The following is a 15,880-nucleotide window of genomic DNA, read 5'->3' as shown; positions in this document are numbered from 1 at the left end:
GTGTGCTGTGCAGGTAGAAATTTTAGTTTAGCTAATGAGAGTAGACTTCACTGAGAAGTTAACATGTGAGTGGCAATCTGGGGATGTGCCACTGGTAGAGAGATTGGGCAGTCGAAGACCCTCAATGAACCTGGAGTATTCAAAGAGCCAGAAGACCAAGGGGTTTGAATGCAATAAGCAAGACAAGAGAACTTGTGGACCACCAGATCATTCAGTGCTTTGAAGACCTTGCAAAGAATTTGGCTTTTCCTCAAAACAAAATGGCAAACCAGTCTCATCATTTAGTCTACTCTATAACTAGAACCACACTGGATTGAGTGAGAGAGGAAAACTTACTGGGGATTTAGGAGAGGCCAGTCTCCTGGAGATGTGGCCAGAATCAGTGTTGGGAGAGGGTGGGCAGAAAATTTTTTGGAAGGCTCCTCAGTGGTGATCGTAATGTGGTGCCAGGGTCAACCCAAGAATGTGAAATGAGGCAGCCTCAGTGTAAAATGCAAGGCCACAAACCCTCAGTTTCATTAGGATCTATTGATGCAGTGAACCTGATAATAGGCAATGAAAACCAGTCACTTAAATCTACCATTAGAGGAATGGGTCAAGATAACTGTTTTCCACTGAGGTATGGAGGACAAATTCTGCATTTTGTTATATATTTTTAAAAAGCACATCTATTCAGTGGGAGCAGGAATGTTCAGGAAGCTGACTCATGAAGGCTAACTGGCTGACTGATCAACTTGAAGAGTTTATTGCTTTGAAAAGTGACCTCTTAAGGATACGGAAGAAAAGAGTGCAAGTGAAAGAAAAGTTTTAAGGAAAAGGAAAAAGACAAGCTTCACATTTTCTAATGGAGCTGATGTCTTACCACTCAATTAATTCCAGAGTCAAGGCCCAATTTTAGTTCTGAATCACCTTCTAGTTTTACTTATAAAGGACTTTTCATTAAGCCAAATTAAGTACATGGAGGTCCAGTTGTTTATTATCTAGCACTAAACCATTCCTACAAAAAGACACCTGTGCAAGCCATTTGGCTCTAGTCAACTATTTTTTTTACAATTTAATTATGAATATAATTAGAATGAGTTAAGAGACAGGCTAGGCATCAGCCATAAAATTTCTAGTTTGCTAAAATACACACACACACACACACACACACACTGATTAAAAAGCAACCACAACAAAAAAACCCTGCCAGGTCTGTGAGACTTAGCTTGCAGTGGAAACTTTAGTAGAAGGGGAGTATTTGTAAAATCGACCTTTATTTTAATTTCAGATTTCCTTGAAATGGTGCTGCAGAGGATATTTTTATACTACATTATTTTTAAATTTGTAGTTTCCTTCTGGTGACCCTTTAAACCCTGCTTTTTACTTTCTTTAGTTTTGAGGCAATTTGTCACTATCATGCTTTCATGTTTAGCAACTGTTTGTAGTCAAGTGCTTTGCAAGCTCTGTTTCTTTTCTCCCAAAGAGTGTCATCATGGAGTTGATGATGCATCAGAAATAGTTTGACCAAAGGGCAAGATAAAGTCAAGAGTAAAGAAAATATTTGCAAATATACTTGACTGGTTTTTTTCCCAATTACTTATTGAAAGTATACTTTAAAGGTAAATGGCATGATGGCCACAGAAAAAACCATTAGGACATGCAATAGATACTTTTTGCCACAGGGCAATGTCTTTAATTTAAATCATTTTTATATGAGGATCGTATGACTGGCAGATATATAGGAGTATGAGTTGTATTTAAGGACTAGGCGTGGCGTATGCTCTACCTGTGGTGAATAGTAGCCTGTATTTTGATGGTACTCAATCTTATGGATATTATTTCTCACAATTTGTTTTACTGCTTAATTAATCAGTGTTTACAAAAACTGAGAATTAAAAAATATATTGTCTTCAAATGCACGTGTGATACAGCCTTTAAATTGAAGACTTGTATGCAACATCATTGCTGTCTCAGCTTGTCATTGGCTTACCTAATCTCTGTGTCATATACATACATACATATATATGTATATACGCATATATAAAACCAACATGAGATATATAGCAAACACCATATATTCAATAAACATTATATACATATTATTTACTTAAGAGAAACTGGAAAAGATGATAAAGGAAGTGATATTGGAACCATAGGTTGTTTTGATCAAGGAGTTAGCATTGATTGCATTCCATAATGGAAAATATATAGAACATTGCTCAGATGTGGGAGGAAAAGTAATTATTTTTGTACACAAAAGGCAAGTTCAGAAACTTAAGATATAACAAATTAACGAACACAAACTCCCATGCTCTAATATGAGCACCAAAAAGCTGAAGTGAAGAAGGGGACCAAAATAAAACCACCAGATAGTCCTCGAATAAACAGTCTTTGGTCCAGGCTTGAGTTACAAATAATAGATAACACATCTTGTAGGTAAATGCATGAGGTCATTTCTCTTTACCTCCCTCTCATCTACTAATCAATCTATAATTTTACTGTTGTCTCAACTCTGATGATTCTCTGGATTTGAGAAAAGGCAAATGAAAACTGATGGATTAAGAGCATTTGTGACATGGAGGTGGGGCAGGTGCTACCTGTAAAAACTTAGAGAGGGAAAAACATGCAGTAGGCAGAAAAATGGCTTTCCACAGATGTCCACACCTTAATTCCCAGAGCTTGTGAATATGTTACCTTACATGGCAAAAGAGATTTTGTAGATGTGATTAAGTTAAGGACTTTCAGATGGGGAAGTACTCTGGATTACCTGGGTGGGCCCGATGTAATCTCAAGGGCCCTCAAAAGTGGAAGATGGAGGCAGAAAAGAGTCCGAGGCAGGCATGACTATGGGAGAGGTCTGAGTGATGTGATGTCATATGATTGCTGCCTGTGAAGGTGGAAGAAAGACCCTCCAGCTAAGGCATGCAGGCAGCCTCTGCAGAAACTGGATAAGGCAAGGAAGGAGATTCTCCTCTAGAGCCCGCAGAAAGGCATGCAGCCCTCCCGACACTGATTACAGCCCAGTGATACCATGTGTCAGAGTTTGGGCCCAGAGAACTGCAAGATAATAAATCACTGTTATTTTAGGCCGCTGAGTTTGAGGTAATTTGTTATGGGAGCAAGAGGAAATATACACGTCCTCCAGGAAACAGAGGCTTGAACTCAAAAGGCAGAAAGAAATCCCTGGCTGAGCATCCTGAAGCAGTCCTGGAAGCAACCATTCCAATATGAATTAGAAAGATAGAAGGCTCTAGAAAGGAAGCATCTTGAAAAAATGGGATTCTGTACAAAAGTGTCAGAAAAGAATAAGCACATTATAAAAGAAAAAAAGTAAGGAAAAAGAAAAGCAATTACAAATTCCAGGAAAAAATACGTTAAAAATATACACAAGAATATCATGACCCAACTACAAAGGGAACCAAATGTGGCCAAGAGTTTAAGCAATTTTTGGGGTGCAATAAAACAGATTCTATTTGACCTGGTGAGGACTATTCTTTGAGAAGTGTAGAGATTGTGACAGTGAACTCGAAAGAAGGAATCTTTGTGAAACCACTTGGACAAGCAGTGAACAATACTTACAGACTCATAAGAATACAAATATAAATGCTATTTATTGGTTTTCTAATTGGACAAACAACTGAAGACTTAGAACAACCATTAAAATTTAAAGGAGTGAATGACCCATGATTATGAAAAATGAGAAGAGAGGATGGAGAGGAAAATAGATTCACCTTACAAAGGGAAGTTAGAAGACACTGTTGAATGTTTATGAAACAAGAAACAGGAGTTTGCGTGTATTAGTTAACATCCAGATATAACAATGTGAGTATCAAATATTGGAGGAAGTGGAGTAGAATAAATTAATATTTTATATTAGGCATTATAGATAGTTGATAAATCAAGTACAGATACCATCCAGAGTTACAAAGTAACCACTAGAAGAGATGAAAATTGAAATAATTACACGAGGCTTCCTTTCATGAGTAGGCCTGGAGATGCGAAGTGATGCAGCCCAATCTATCATTTTCCCTCATAAACTCTTCTGTAAAATTTGGTTTGTTGCATGTTGTAATTTGATACAAGTGAAAAACTATAAAAAAGAATACCAATAACACTTAATCTTGAGATAGGTACTCCTATGAAATAGGAAAATAATGTTAGGTATATCTAAATGGGTTTCAAAAGGGGATGGATGAGCAATTGGTTATAATAATTATATAGTGGAGGTTTAAAATATTCTCATAGAGGACAACATTTAAAGCATTAATGCTTTTAATATCTAGTAGTAAATATTGAAACAAGGCTCACTTTTAGAAAGTTCGACCTTATTTCTAACGTAAAACTCCAATACTAAATTTCTGATCATTGAATTTAATTCTAACCTTGGTTAAAAAAAGATAGAAGTGGTGGTGCTCTTATATAGGATAACATAGGATATGTATGTAGGTTGATGTTAACAGACATATATTTGGCAACAGCTTGTTAGTTATTCTTTGAGCAAGATTTCTTTTAGATAAACAGTCCCAGAAAGGCAATGAAGAATGACGGAAAGTATTTATGTTTTAGAGTCTGGAGTTGAATGCTAAGTCTAATCTTTTGAGCTATGTGAACTTGGGAGGTATTTTGCTCCTTGCCTTACTTCCTTGAAAAATTAATTTCTTTCAAATCATTTATTGAGCACCTAGTATAAAGAAAATGTTATCTTAGTTAATTGTCATAATAACTTTATGAGCTAAAAATTATTTTCCTCATGATCTTTCCACTTCTCCAATGTCTCCTGCTTTGTTGTTTTGAGGATCAAATGAGATCACTGTAAAAAAATGTCGATGAGTTTTTCTCTTCTCTTTCCCTTTCCCAGGGATTTTAAAAAAATGCAGATATTAAAACTGAAAAGATACTGCTTGTTGTCTCTTTTCTTTGGATCTGTAGAGTTACCAGAATGAAAAAGATGGGAATAGAGATAAACTTAGTATATTTCCTAGGCTTTAGATATACAGGAAATGTCCAGATCCCCTGCAGGCCTTTAGCCACAAGATTGCATCACCTATCATAAAACTCTATACTGTGTTTTTGTACCGAGTTCACACTTACAGTACTAATAATGCCTTCAGCACAAGTCATTTCCAGGGAATTAAGTCCTCGTAGTCAGTGGGTTAAATCCCCATGAAATAACCTGCAGGTGACCCAGTTGCATTGACCTCAAGGGTAGAATTGCAGATCAATAGCTGCATTACTTGGATTCTGAAATATAAAACACTGGATTCTGAAGTATAAAACAATCTCTGGTGTTTCTGTTACCCCAATGAGTGTTATCAGATGGGAGATCACTATGGCAATTGCAAGTTCTTATCATATTAATGTTTGTGTTTGGTCCAAAAAGAAACTATTTTAAAAAGTAAATGCCTTCTGTTCTCTTTTCTTGGAATATGTAATGATGACTTTCAAACATATAATGAGAATTAACAGTAATTCAAATAGTACAAGTGGTCATTAATTGCTTGTACATGAAATAACATTTCCTCCTCAGAGGCAAAACATTCCAGTTGGATGTAAAATTCGTTTTGGTCTGTTCACCTTTTAATTCCGTCATGGGAGGGCACCAGATCTCTCAATCTGGGGCCAAATAAAAATGGTGAGCCTTACAAACTGGGTTGGGGGTAGTGAAAGAGAAAAGAGAAATAATATTACAGCTACAAGAACCGTGACATTGACTGACATGATGTTTTGCTGTGTCTAGCAAAGAACAGAAACCAGTTCAAGTATTTACACCAGCAGAGGGAATTATTTTGATGCAGGGAACTGATTACCCATCTGATGAAGAAGCTGAGAGCCAAATAAGAAAGCGTGAAGTAACCAAGAAACTAGCCACCGCAGGAAGATACTACCAGGTTGGAGGGGTAAAAGGTGGAAGGACCACATCACCAGATGGAAGCTGGAGCCAGTGAGTCTGTTCAGCCAAAGTTTAAGCCATGGAGGAGACGGATCCTCAGGTACCTTCTCTACCTGAGGCAGATGAGCTATCAGGGGAGAAGGGGTGGAGGATAAACAAATGAACTGGCTGGCCTGTTCCTTCAGCTTTCCTCTGCTACCTACTGCTAGTGGCTTCTACTGCAGGAAGCTAGCCTTCAAGAGCACCTGAGAAACGCAGCTGGCTAGAGTCAACCTTCTCATAGTACAGAGCACAGAAGTGAAGGGCGAAGATGGCCAAAGCTCAGAGCCGGCGTATACGGCCATCTCCCCTGTGAATTTACTTTACCTGGTTGTTTCCTGGTTTATTCCTTACATAAAAAGTCAAGAATTCATGGGCAAGTCCGTTTAACTTTTCACTGTGTAGATTTTGCAAGAGGCGGTGAGAGCTATGAGAGAGCTCAGCACCCCTCTGGGACTGGATATGAATGTCTTTATAGTTTTGAAAGACTTTTTTACTCAGTTGATACACAACGGGGTAAAAGTACCTCCTCTGGTGTGGTTTTACCATTGCCAAGGAACTAGGCGGCCTTCTTCCCATTTCTTAAGGATATTTAAATATGAACTACAACATTGAGCTGAGTTTAGAACACAAGAACTAACTTCAAGGTTATGTCAAAAATAGATAAGCTAGTAAACATACGTCTTTGTCCAGGATCATAGCATATTTCTCAGCCATATTACCCTGTTGGTTAGTCCCTCCGTTTTATATGTAAAAATGAGAAGTCCTAATATAAGTTAGGCAAGGCAAGGCTGCTGAGATTGATTCTCTTTGCCTTGAACGATGAAGGAAAACTCTCCTGTCTCTTCACTTCCAGATTGTTTTCTCAAACCAAGCTCATCTGGAGAAACACTATTAGCACTTATCTTACATTTTTAAAGGACTTTCTTAAGCACTATCTCGTTTATTGTCACCATAATCCATTTAATAGGTGTTGGCAAAAACTGTTGCAATAGCCATCAGACACAATAGCATGCTCCCCACTTCAACTCTGCCTTGTTCAGTCTGACCATGCCAGTGTTTCTGAAATTCTGTCCAGTTTGGACCTGCGTCCGACGGTAGTATATAGATGGTCCTATACATTATGGAAATTTAAAGGACACATCCTCACACGGGTTCTGAAGGCCTACTTCTCGAATCTCTTAAGCTAAGGGAATGGCTTGCCTAATACCTTCAGAATCAGGTGAGCTAAGGGAAGCTTAAATGATGGGGATCCTATTCACAGCTCTTAAATCAGCACATGTACAAGTATGTTTCTAAGTAAGATAATCTTCACTCAAAAGTATGGAGACCACGATGTGAAATTTGTATGACTTCTTTAAATCTACATAATCAGAGATAGGTACCAAAATACAACTGTCCCCACTTTCCTTCCAGAGCACTATCCTAGCACTGTGAATGAACTTCCATGCTTGCACCTTCCAAGACAAAATATCAGAATAAGCTGTTATGGAAATACACGCTTGTGTATTTTGTTTTGATTCCTCCTTTTTTAAAACAAGTTAAGAGAGCCCAGGAGCTATAAAATCCTGTTCTTCTTGAGAAGCAGAGGGCTTATGAAATGGAAAGTCATGGCAGGGGATAAGAGCTCCAGTCTCACCAAAAAAATCCATAGTTAGAACAGTGTTAGTACACTGGACAACAGCAACAACAAAATCTGAAGTGGTGAGCAGGAACAAGAGAAAGACCTTGGGAAGATAAACTCTATTTCATTCCTCTTGATATCATTTTGCCACAGCTTTAAACAAGTATGATGACTTTTGTGGAATGAAAAACAGAATAAAAGGGCATATCGAGGGGCTGCCCTGCAACACGGGCTTCCCACATCCCCACTCCCACCGATAGGAACACTGCACACACAGCCAGCCAAGATCAGACCTCCTAAGTAGAACATTTTTTTTCTTGGAGATTTTTCTTGTTTGGACTTTAATTAAGCTCCTGCCAGGCTTGCAAGCTTTTTAATTTTACCTTTCTTTCTTCTTTCTTTCTTTTTCCTCCCTGAAACAGCTTGCTTGCCAGGACACTTTTTCCAAGCTGTCACTATGATAGTACGTATACTCTAAGAGATTAAATTTAGAGATGCACTAGTAGTTGCTTTTCTAAGAATCAATAGTAGAAGTTTTCTTGCACTTGGAAAGATTTACATTCATTCATTCATTTTTACTTAAGTGTGTTTGATGAATGAGAAAATAATAAAAGAGGAAGCTTTGTGGAGTGTACAATGACTATTGCCTAGCAAGTGATATAACTCAACCTCCCATAAAGTCACCAATTTAACAGAAGAAATTTGTCATTACTTAATTTAAGATTCACACTGCTCATAAGTAAATTGTAGCAAATGTTTACTAGTGCTCTTGGGCGAAGGGTGAACTAGTCTAGAGAAGGCGATGCCTCAGTTGATGATTTAACATCTCTTTAATTCACTTAATTTTTTTTTTCAAGATCCCTTTGTAGTCAAACTGCTTGCAATTCTGAAAATATAATGGTAGGGAATGGGGGTGCCAAAGGTGACTCCTTTAAAGCAAATTCCATGAGAAGCTATTTTCATTTGAGGAAGCTTAGTTGAACATTGGCCACCCTAACAAGGAGCTTTATTTTTTTCCCTTAATTTTTAAAAAACTCAGATAATATTGCAGGAGCAGAAATAAAAATAAGCCATGAAAAACACAAAAACTAAAATGAAAGATGTGGGGCATTGAGGATATTATTACCTCCATGATTGCTCTTCTCGTCATTATTATTTACTTAGTAATTCCGCGCTGGCGGCTTAGTCCACCAATCGCTCCTGTCTGCGAGGTACTTACTGATGGCTTCCACAAACCGCTCAAAGAAGCTGTAAGGGAAGAGCGGCTCTGGCAGCTCCCGGAAAAACATCTTCAGTGCTCCGGTGACAACGTGGATGTCCTCCCACTGGCTGTCGTCCAAATTCAGCTTCTCTTCTGGGAAAACACGAGGAGAAATGGAACAACTGGTTTTAATGAAACAATTACAAGACACTAATTATTATGTTAATGTTTGCCTACTATCATCAGCAACCGTTAACAGCCTTCTGCACCTAGAGGTTTGGTGCTGTGCATGTTTTTTTTTTTTTTTTTCCCTTTTTCCGTAGGAAGGGAACATTTTCAATGGAATACCATCTGTAGGAATGCAGCTAACAAAAAAACAAGAGACACAAAGAGACAGTGCCATTGACACAGTGTGTCAGATACATTTATTCCCATAATGCATCAGTATGAAAATTAGCATCACAGCTCAACATGATTCAAAGCTATTTGGTTTTGAGGCCGAGGGGCTAAGAGTTGCCAACGATGGCCGGCTCAAGGGACCGGCCTAAAGGCCTTGCTGAGCCAACAGGAGACATATGCTAAACATGGCAATAGAAAATGAGTTATTGCTTTACAAGTGTTAGCCTTGCTATGTACAAGGGAATAATGGCTAACACTTTTTTCCCTTTTTTGCTGAATATATAGTCAGAAAGGAATAGAATACTGAGTGAGAAAGGATATTAATTCCTTCCTACTGCTTCAAAATTATCTTTTTTTTAAGTTTTCATCTCAGCGAGGAAAATGCGCCCAGCAACAATATTAGACAGACCCCTGTTGGCCTACGTAGGCTATGCAAAGCTGTCAAAAATGATAACACACAAAAGACAAACCACAAGTGCTTACCAAGTCCTATTAGAAACAACAGAAATGTTTGCTTGGGAAGCTTGAGGGAGTTGAGACATTTCAATATTAAGGAAAATAAATGCCAAAATGAAGTTTTTAGAAGACATAAAGAGACATGGGCAAGTATTTTCTTCCTTTTTACCCTCGATGTGAAAGTTTGGCTTCATTCTCACCCAAGAAGTGGATGTAATAGGGTCTGAAAGTGACATCTTTACATACAACCAAAGGAAGCAAGAGGCAAAAACATTGCTGCGGATTCATAGTATTTGTCTCTCTAAACATCCAATGCGGAAAAGATTTTGGATTCTGGGCTTATTAAAACTAAACCTAATCATTTTAGACAACCTGGGGGTTAACTGAAAAGACTACTATCCTGGCAAGAACTTAGCAAGTATTCGGTCAACTGGAATTTTGTTTCTTTACTGATGTACTGGGCTTACATTCACGTGCCCCCTTGGTGTCAGTTTTATGAATGCAGAGGAGAATTTGCACCAAAAATGTAAGAAAAGCTGAGAATTGTCACTGTAGGGAATCTCTGCATGGGCTGTTTTGCTAATAGTGTTCATGTCCTTTTAAAAATATTAGCTGAAATCTTTATCGGATCTTTTTTTCTAAATGGACTATTATTTCCAGGGCTAGTCAGTGACGTTCCTGCTCAATAGGATGTTTGCAAAGAGAAGGAACGAAGGTGGATCTGTTTATTTCAGATGGGCTATTTTCTCCTTCCCTTTCAGTCTTCATTCCTACCTCAATCATAACACAATAACGCGATCCACAACAAAATCGGCAGAGGAGACCTTCCTTCTGCCCTGCAATCATTTTTGATTGATTGTATTTCAACAATTAGTCTTTTATTTGGCTACACACTATTGAAATAGGCCGACAGCATCTTAGCAGGCCAGCTTTAAACAGTCAACTGTTAACAATAGCATCAAAAAGGGAGACCTGATGGGGTTTACTGTCACTTTAAAGAACAGGGTTTTCACATTGTTGAAATCTGTCAGATATTTTGAAATGTCCCTCTCACTATGGTGCCACACCCCCTGCGTGCCCTTATAATAAAATTGGTTTTACTCCTGATTAAATCATTTTCTCCCTACCCACTACCATACTTCTCATAATGGACCTGTGCGCTCTACAGCTGGTGTTCTTCCCATGGTACCAATTCTTACTTTATCTTTTAAGCACTTTGCTGCTAAGATCTCATGCAGAGTGCTTATGTTTTGTTAAGAGCTTCATTCTTAGAGAAATAGCTTAACACATGTTCTAAAAATGTTGTACAACTTATTGCTTAAAACACATTTAGAAAATGTATAAGTACTGTAGCTTTGGCACTGAACTTTAAGTGGAAACCTAAACACACACACACACACACACACACACACACATGCTGGCACACACAACTATCTCTACCAAAAATTTATCAGAAAAGTCCAATACAAAATGCCATTTTGGTGCATGGGTTTGAGATTGCCAAAGGAAAGTGTTCAGCAGGTAAAGAGAATAATTTTTATCTTGACCAAAACAACAAGAACAAATAATTGCTTAACCAAAGGAAAATGCCATTGATAATAATTGCCTCCCCATAAACATCATTAATTCAAGTGATTGTGAAAATGGAATTTTTCAATATACATAAAAAATAAAATTTACCAATCAATAATGCCATTTGATTATGCGCACTCAAAATGCCATATAATATCAATATCAACTTGTGTTACTTAAACTAGTATTACCGATATAGATAGCTATATAGTCTTCATTTAAAGAAAAAAAACCAATTTATAGCCCTCCAACAAGTAGCTTAAATAATATGGCAAGTAGTGGGAAAGAGTGTTTGGGAATATAATATCTAATTTTTATATTAAGTTTTTTCATAAGCAACCAAGGTTAAGATCCCTTGTAAACCAGAGGACGTTAAGGTATCTTTTTCAAGGCCACTTTGATTTAACTAAACATCCAGTTATATCCCTATTTATATGCCTTCTCGTGAATCCAATCAGTTCTCAAGATGAACTGACTATAACCCTATCTCAGTATTAACAGGTATCATTATAAACACATTTTTATTATTTGACAGCATTTTCCAGCTAATCTATTGGCAGTGATGATATCTTTGCTTCTCCCTTTTCCAATAGGGCAGAGTTTCTTAACAGTGATGCACTATTGACATTTGGGGCTGGATAATTCTTTGTTGTGGGGGCTGTCCTGTGCATTCCAGGATGTTTAGTAACACCCTTGGACTCAATCCACTAGATGCCAGTAGCACTTCTCAGTGGTGATCATGAGAAATATCCCCAGATATTGCCGGATACCTCCCGGTAGTGCAAAGTTATCCGCAGTTGAGAACCACTACAATGGAGCCTGTAAGAGTCTACATAAGTTACTCAATAAATACTGATTTATGAAGTTTACCTTAGGTAGGCAGAGAACTGGAAAACTAGAGACATACCTACTGAGATTTGTTTAATATGAACTTAAAAGTTGGTAATTATTACTATTATTTTTCTTCTTCTTCTCCCCAAAGTCTCCCAGTACAAAGTTGTATATTCTAGTTGTAGGTCCTTCTGGTTGTGCTATGTGGGATGCTGCCTCAGCATGGCCTGATGAGCAGTGTCACATCCATGCCCAGGATCCGAACTGGCGAAACCCTGAGCCACCAAAGCTGAGCGCCTGAACTTAACCATTCAGCCACGGGGCCAGCCCTGAGAGTTGGTAATTATTTTTGACAAAATCAAAACCTTTTACAAAACAAAACTCACATGACCACGATTTAGGATGCTTCACAACAAAAATGATAACCAAGAATTATTTAGTGCTTACACTATACTAGGGACTATGCTATGCACTTTACACTCATTATCTAATGTAATTTTTTCAATAAGACAATAAATTCCATGCTATTGTTATCATCATCTCCACTGTACAGTGGAGCAGTATCACTGTATAGGGATGGGGAAAATGAGGCATGAGTAGATTGAATAACTTTTCCATGCCTGAAAAGTGATGAATCCAGGATAAGGAGCCAGTAAACACCTCCCTCAAAACTATTATGTTGAAACTTATTCTTGGCTTCAGAAGCTGAAAGAGAAAAAGTAGACAAAGAGTAATTGCAAGTCGTATTATCTTGACCATTACTTAAAAGACAGTGACTTTAACATTTTATCCCTAAATGTCTTACTTGAGGCTATGGTTTCCCCTATAATCTGACTCTGATCTTTCATAATTACTCATTAACAGAGGGCACAGATTCTTATATAAACAGATATAAAGCAAATTGGAATAAAAAGAAACTGCATTAGAAAAGAGGCAGAAGATGGAGCAAATTGTTATGTCCTGATAGTGTGAGGAGGAAATATGATTTAGTGGGAAGGAGATTAAACAAAACACCAGGCCTGGATTTACCACTAATTCACTCATATCTATTTATTTGTGAAATGAAGATAGAAGGATAGTTGTTGGCATTAAATGAGAAAACATATGTGAAAAGCATTAGGAAAGCACAAGGAAACGAACACATGCAAGACGCAACTATGATGGGGAAGGTGAATAATGGCGCCAAAGGCAAAATAAATAAGGGATTAAGGCAATGGAAATACGGAGCAAACATCATCAACCATCCTGGTTGCTTCAGAGGATTTACCTCAGTGTGATGCTGTTTGTCATACAAGATCAATAAAAACTTTACATGCAAGAGTGTGATGCTGGGAGGAAGTCTGGATGAATCACGGTATCTCACAATCCTCACTCTGATCGTCTGTGCTGGCTTCTCCCGGCTCTCTAATTACACTACCTTAAATTCATTTTGGTCATGGCTTTTGGCTTAAAGCATTCAAACAGAATTGAAGATAGGTTGAGCTCCAGAATCCAAATATTACGTGACTTTTACGAGATCACAAAAAATATATCTAAATCTTGTATCCAAACAAGGCCATCTTGAAATGTCCTTTGTTGAAGGGTCTTTCATGTATTTTACTTATTTTTTTAAAGTAAAAACTTATCTGTGTCAAGCTAAGAACAATTATATTTGAAAAAAATCAACAATAGCCATTAGGAACAAACTTTCTTAAACAGGAGAAATGAAAGAAAGACCTTTGATAGCCACCAGAGGTCAATGGTAATTACCAAGGAAAAAGGCTTATTTAAATATCACTGGTAGTTTGATTACTGCTTTTCTCTAGTGTTCTTCATTGCTAAGTAGATTGGTGTAGCTAGAGGTTGCAATATCCAGTCTGATTTTAACTAAACTCAAACTGCATTAACCCAGCATTGGTTGAAATGTGGCTTGAACCATCCAGAATACAGTAGAAACACAAGAGCAGAGACGAAATTCTTTGTGTGTTGAAAAACAAGATCATACCTTGTAATTTTTTCCATGGCACTTTTAAAGCCTCTTTCCAACTTTTATTTTACTGTTGTAATAAAAAAAAGAGGGAAAGACACCCCAACTTTCCCAGGACCTGGAAAGAATAGCTCTGATTTCATTAATATAGCGACAAGAACCTATTACATTGTGAAACGCTCATAAAGGATGTGGTATCTGTTTCCAGCGCAGATCACCATTTGGAAATCTTATCTGAAAGGCCTGCTGGGTACATCAAAGTCACATTATGAATGAAAGAGATGTCAGAGGGACTATCGATCTAAAAAATAATAATACGTTTGGCCATAAAATCAAATTGGAAGATTAGATATTAAAGTGGATAAAACATACTGTTTATCTATAAGGCTATAGCTGATTTTTAGTTTAGCATTTAAAGGAGTGGATCAAAAGGAAGTTGGTTGAATCTTTCAACTAGCTCAACCTTTCCTGTCGTGCTGGCTGCTAAAAGTGACAGTTCAATCTAATTTCTGGTGGATTAGAGAGGTTTCAAATTCTCACACACGATGATGTAAACTCTATGCCAAAGGCAGCGTCTCTCTATGCTGCAGTTGCTAAAGCTTTTTCTTACAGTACCTCGGTTATAATAGGAGACTTCAGTGAAGATCTTATCTTAGAAAACTAGACCAACTGGCCAATTAATTTGTTTGTTTACTTAGTTTTTGTTAAACAAACAGAGATTAAACGAAGACTACATACCAGGGACTGTACTATGTGCTTTTCAAAGTTACAGTTGTTACGGCTGCTTTATATTCCTCAAAGGAGATGGTTTCCCCGGGTGCTCAGAAACATTACTCAAGTGAACATAGATTAAGTTCTAGACTTTTTATGTCATATTTCTGTCACCTAGAACAATATTCTATTGACTTTGAGGACATGTAGGGACAAACTCAAAGAATAAGTATATCACCCTAAAACTGTGCATTATGCTTTTTGTGGGCTGAATTATGTAACAACACCTCCCCCTCATTCATATGCTGAAGTCTTAACCCCTAGTACTTCAGAATGTGACTGCATTTGGAGATAGGGCTTTTAAATAAGTAATTAAGGTAAAATGAAAGGTGAATAATGGCACCAAAGGCAAAATAAATAAGGGATTAAGGCAATGGAAATACGGAGCAAACATCATCAACCATCCTGGCTGCTTTAGAGAATTTACCTCAGTGTGATGCTGTTTGTCATACGAGATCAATAAAAACTTTACATGCAAGAGTGTGACACTGGGAAGAAGTCTGGATGAATCACGGTATCTCACAATCCTCACTCTGATCGTCTGTGCTGGAATCATATGGGTGGACCCTAATCCAAGTTGATGATGTCCTTATAGAAGAGGAGATTAGGACACAGACATACACAGAGGGAAGTTCATTTGAAGAGAGGAGAAAAAGATGGCCATTTATAAGCCAAGGAGAGAGACCTTAGAAGAAAGCAACTTTGAACACCTGGATCCCAGACTTCTGGTCTCCAGAACGGTGAGGAAATAAATTTCTGTTGTTTAAGCCTCCAGTCTGTTATACTTTGTTATGGCGGTCCTAGAAAACTAATACAATGCCCAAAGGTTTGAGGCAGAGAGAGATGTCATGTTCCTGGATCATATCTGAACATTTCCTCAACACATGGGCTATGCCACACTTATGAAAGCTGGCAGATAACGGAGATAGTAGTTTAGGCAATTCCAGTTGAATAAAAATAATTATCAAGATTCAGAGAAAGGATATAAGTTGGAATTCAATTAGTTGAATAATTGCTTGCCTATTCAGGCTCAATCTATTTCAAATGATTTGCTCTATAAATAGGGAAGATACTTTCTAGTGTGGCCTCCAGACAGAGAGTAAAGTCATGCCATTTTCTTACTTATTTTTTTTCCAGCTACTACTTCTA

The 15,880-nt window shown here is 37.6% G+C and overlaps 1 protein-coding gene across 1 annotated transcript in view; it reads right to left on the bottom strand.

Annotated features, from left to right (window-relative positions):
• ARHGAP15 (Rho GTPase activating protein 15) overlaps positions 1–15,880 on the bottom strand; it is a 607,959-nt gene that overhangs the window by 119,871 nt on the left and 472,208 nt on the right. The window contains exon 12 of the mRNA XM_014852163.3: positions 8,755–8,889. Within this exon, the coding sequence (XP_014707649.2) occupies positions 8,755–8,889 (135 nt within the window). The remainder of the gene's footprint in view (positions 1–8,754; positions 8,890–15,880) is intronic.

Source organism: Equus asinus, chromosome 4 (assembly GCF_041296235.1).
Source record: "Equus asinus isolate D_3611 breed Donkey chromosome 4, EquAss-T2T_v2, whole genome shotgun sequence".
NCBI classification, from domain to species: domain Eukaryota; kingdom Metazoa; phylum Chordata; class Mammalia; order Perissodactyla; family Equidae; genus Equus; species Equus asinus.
The sequence above is the reverse complement of the archived record's forward strand: the minus strand, read 5'-3'. Positions and strand labels throughout refer to the sequence as shown.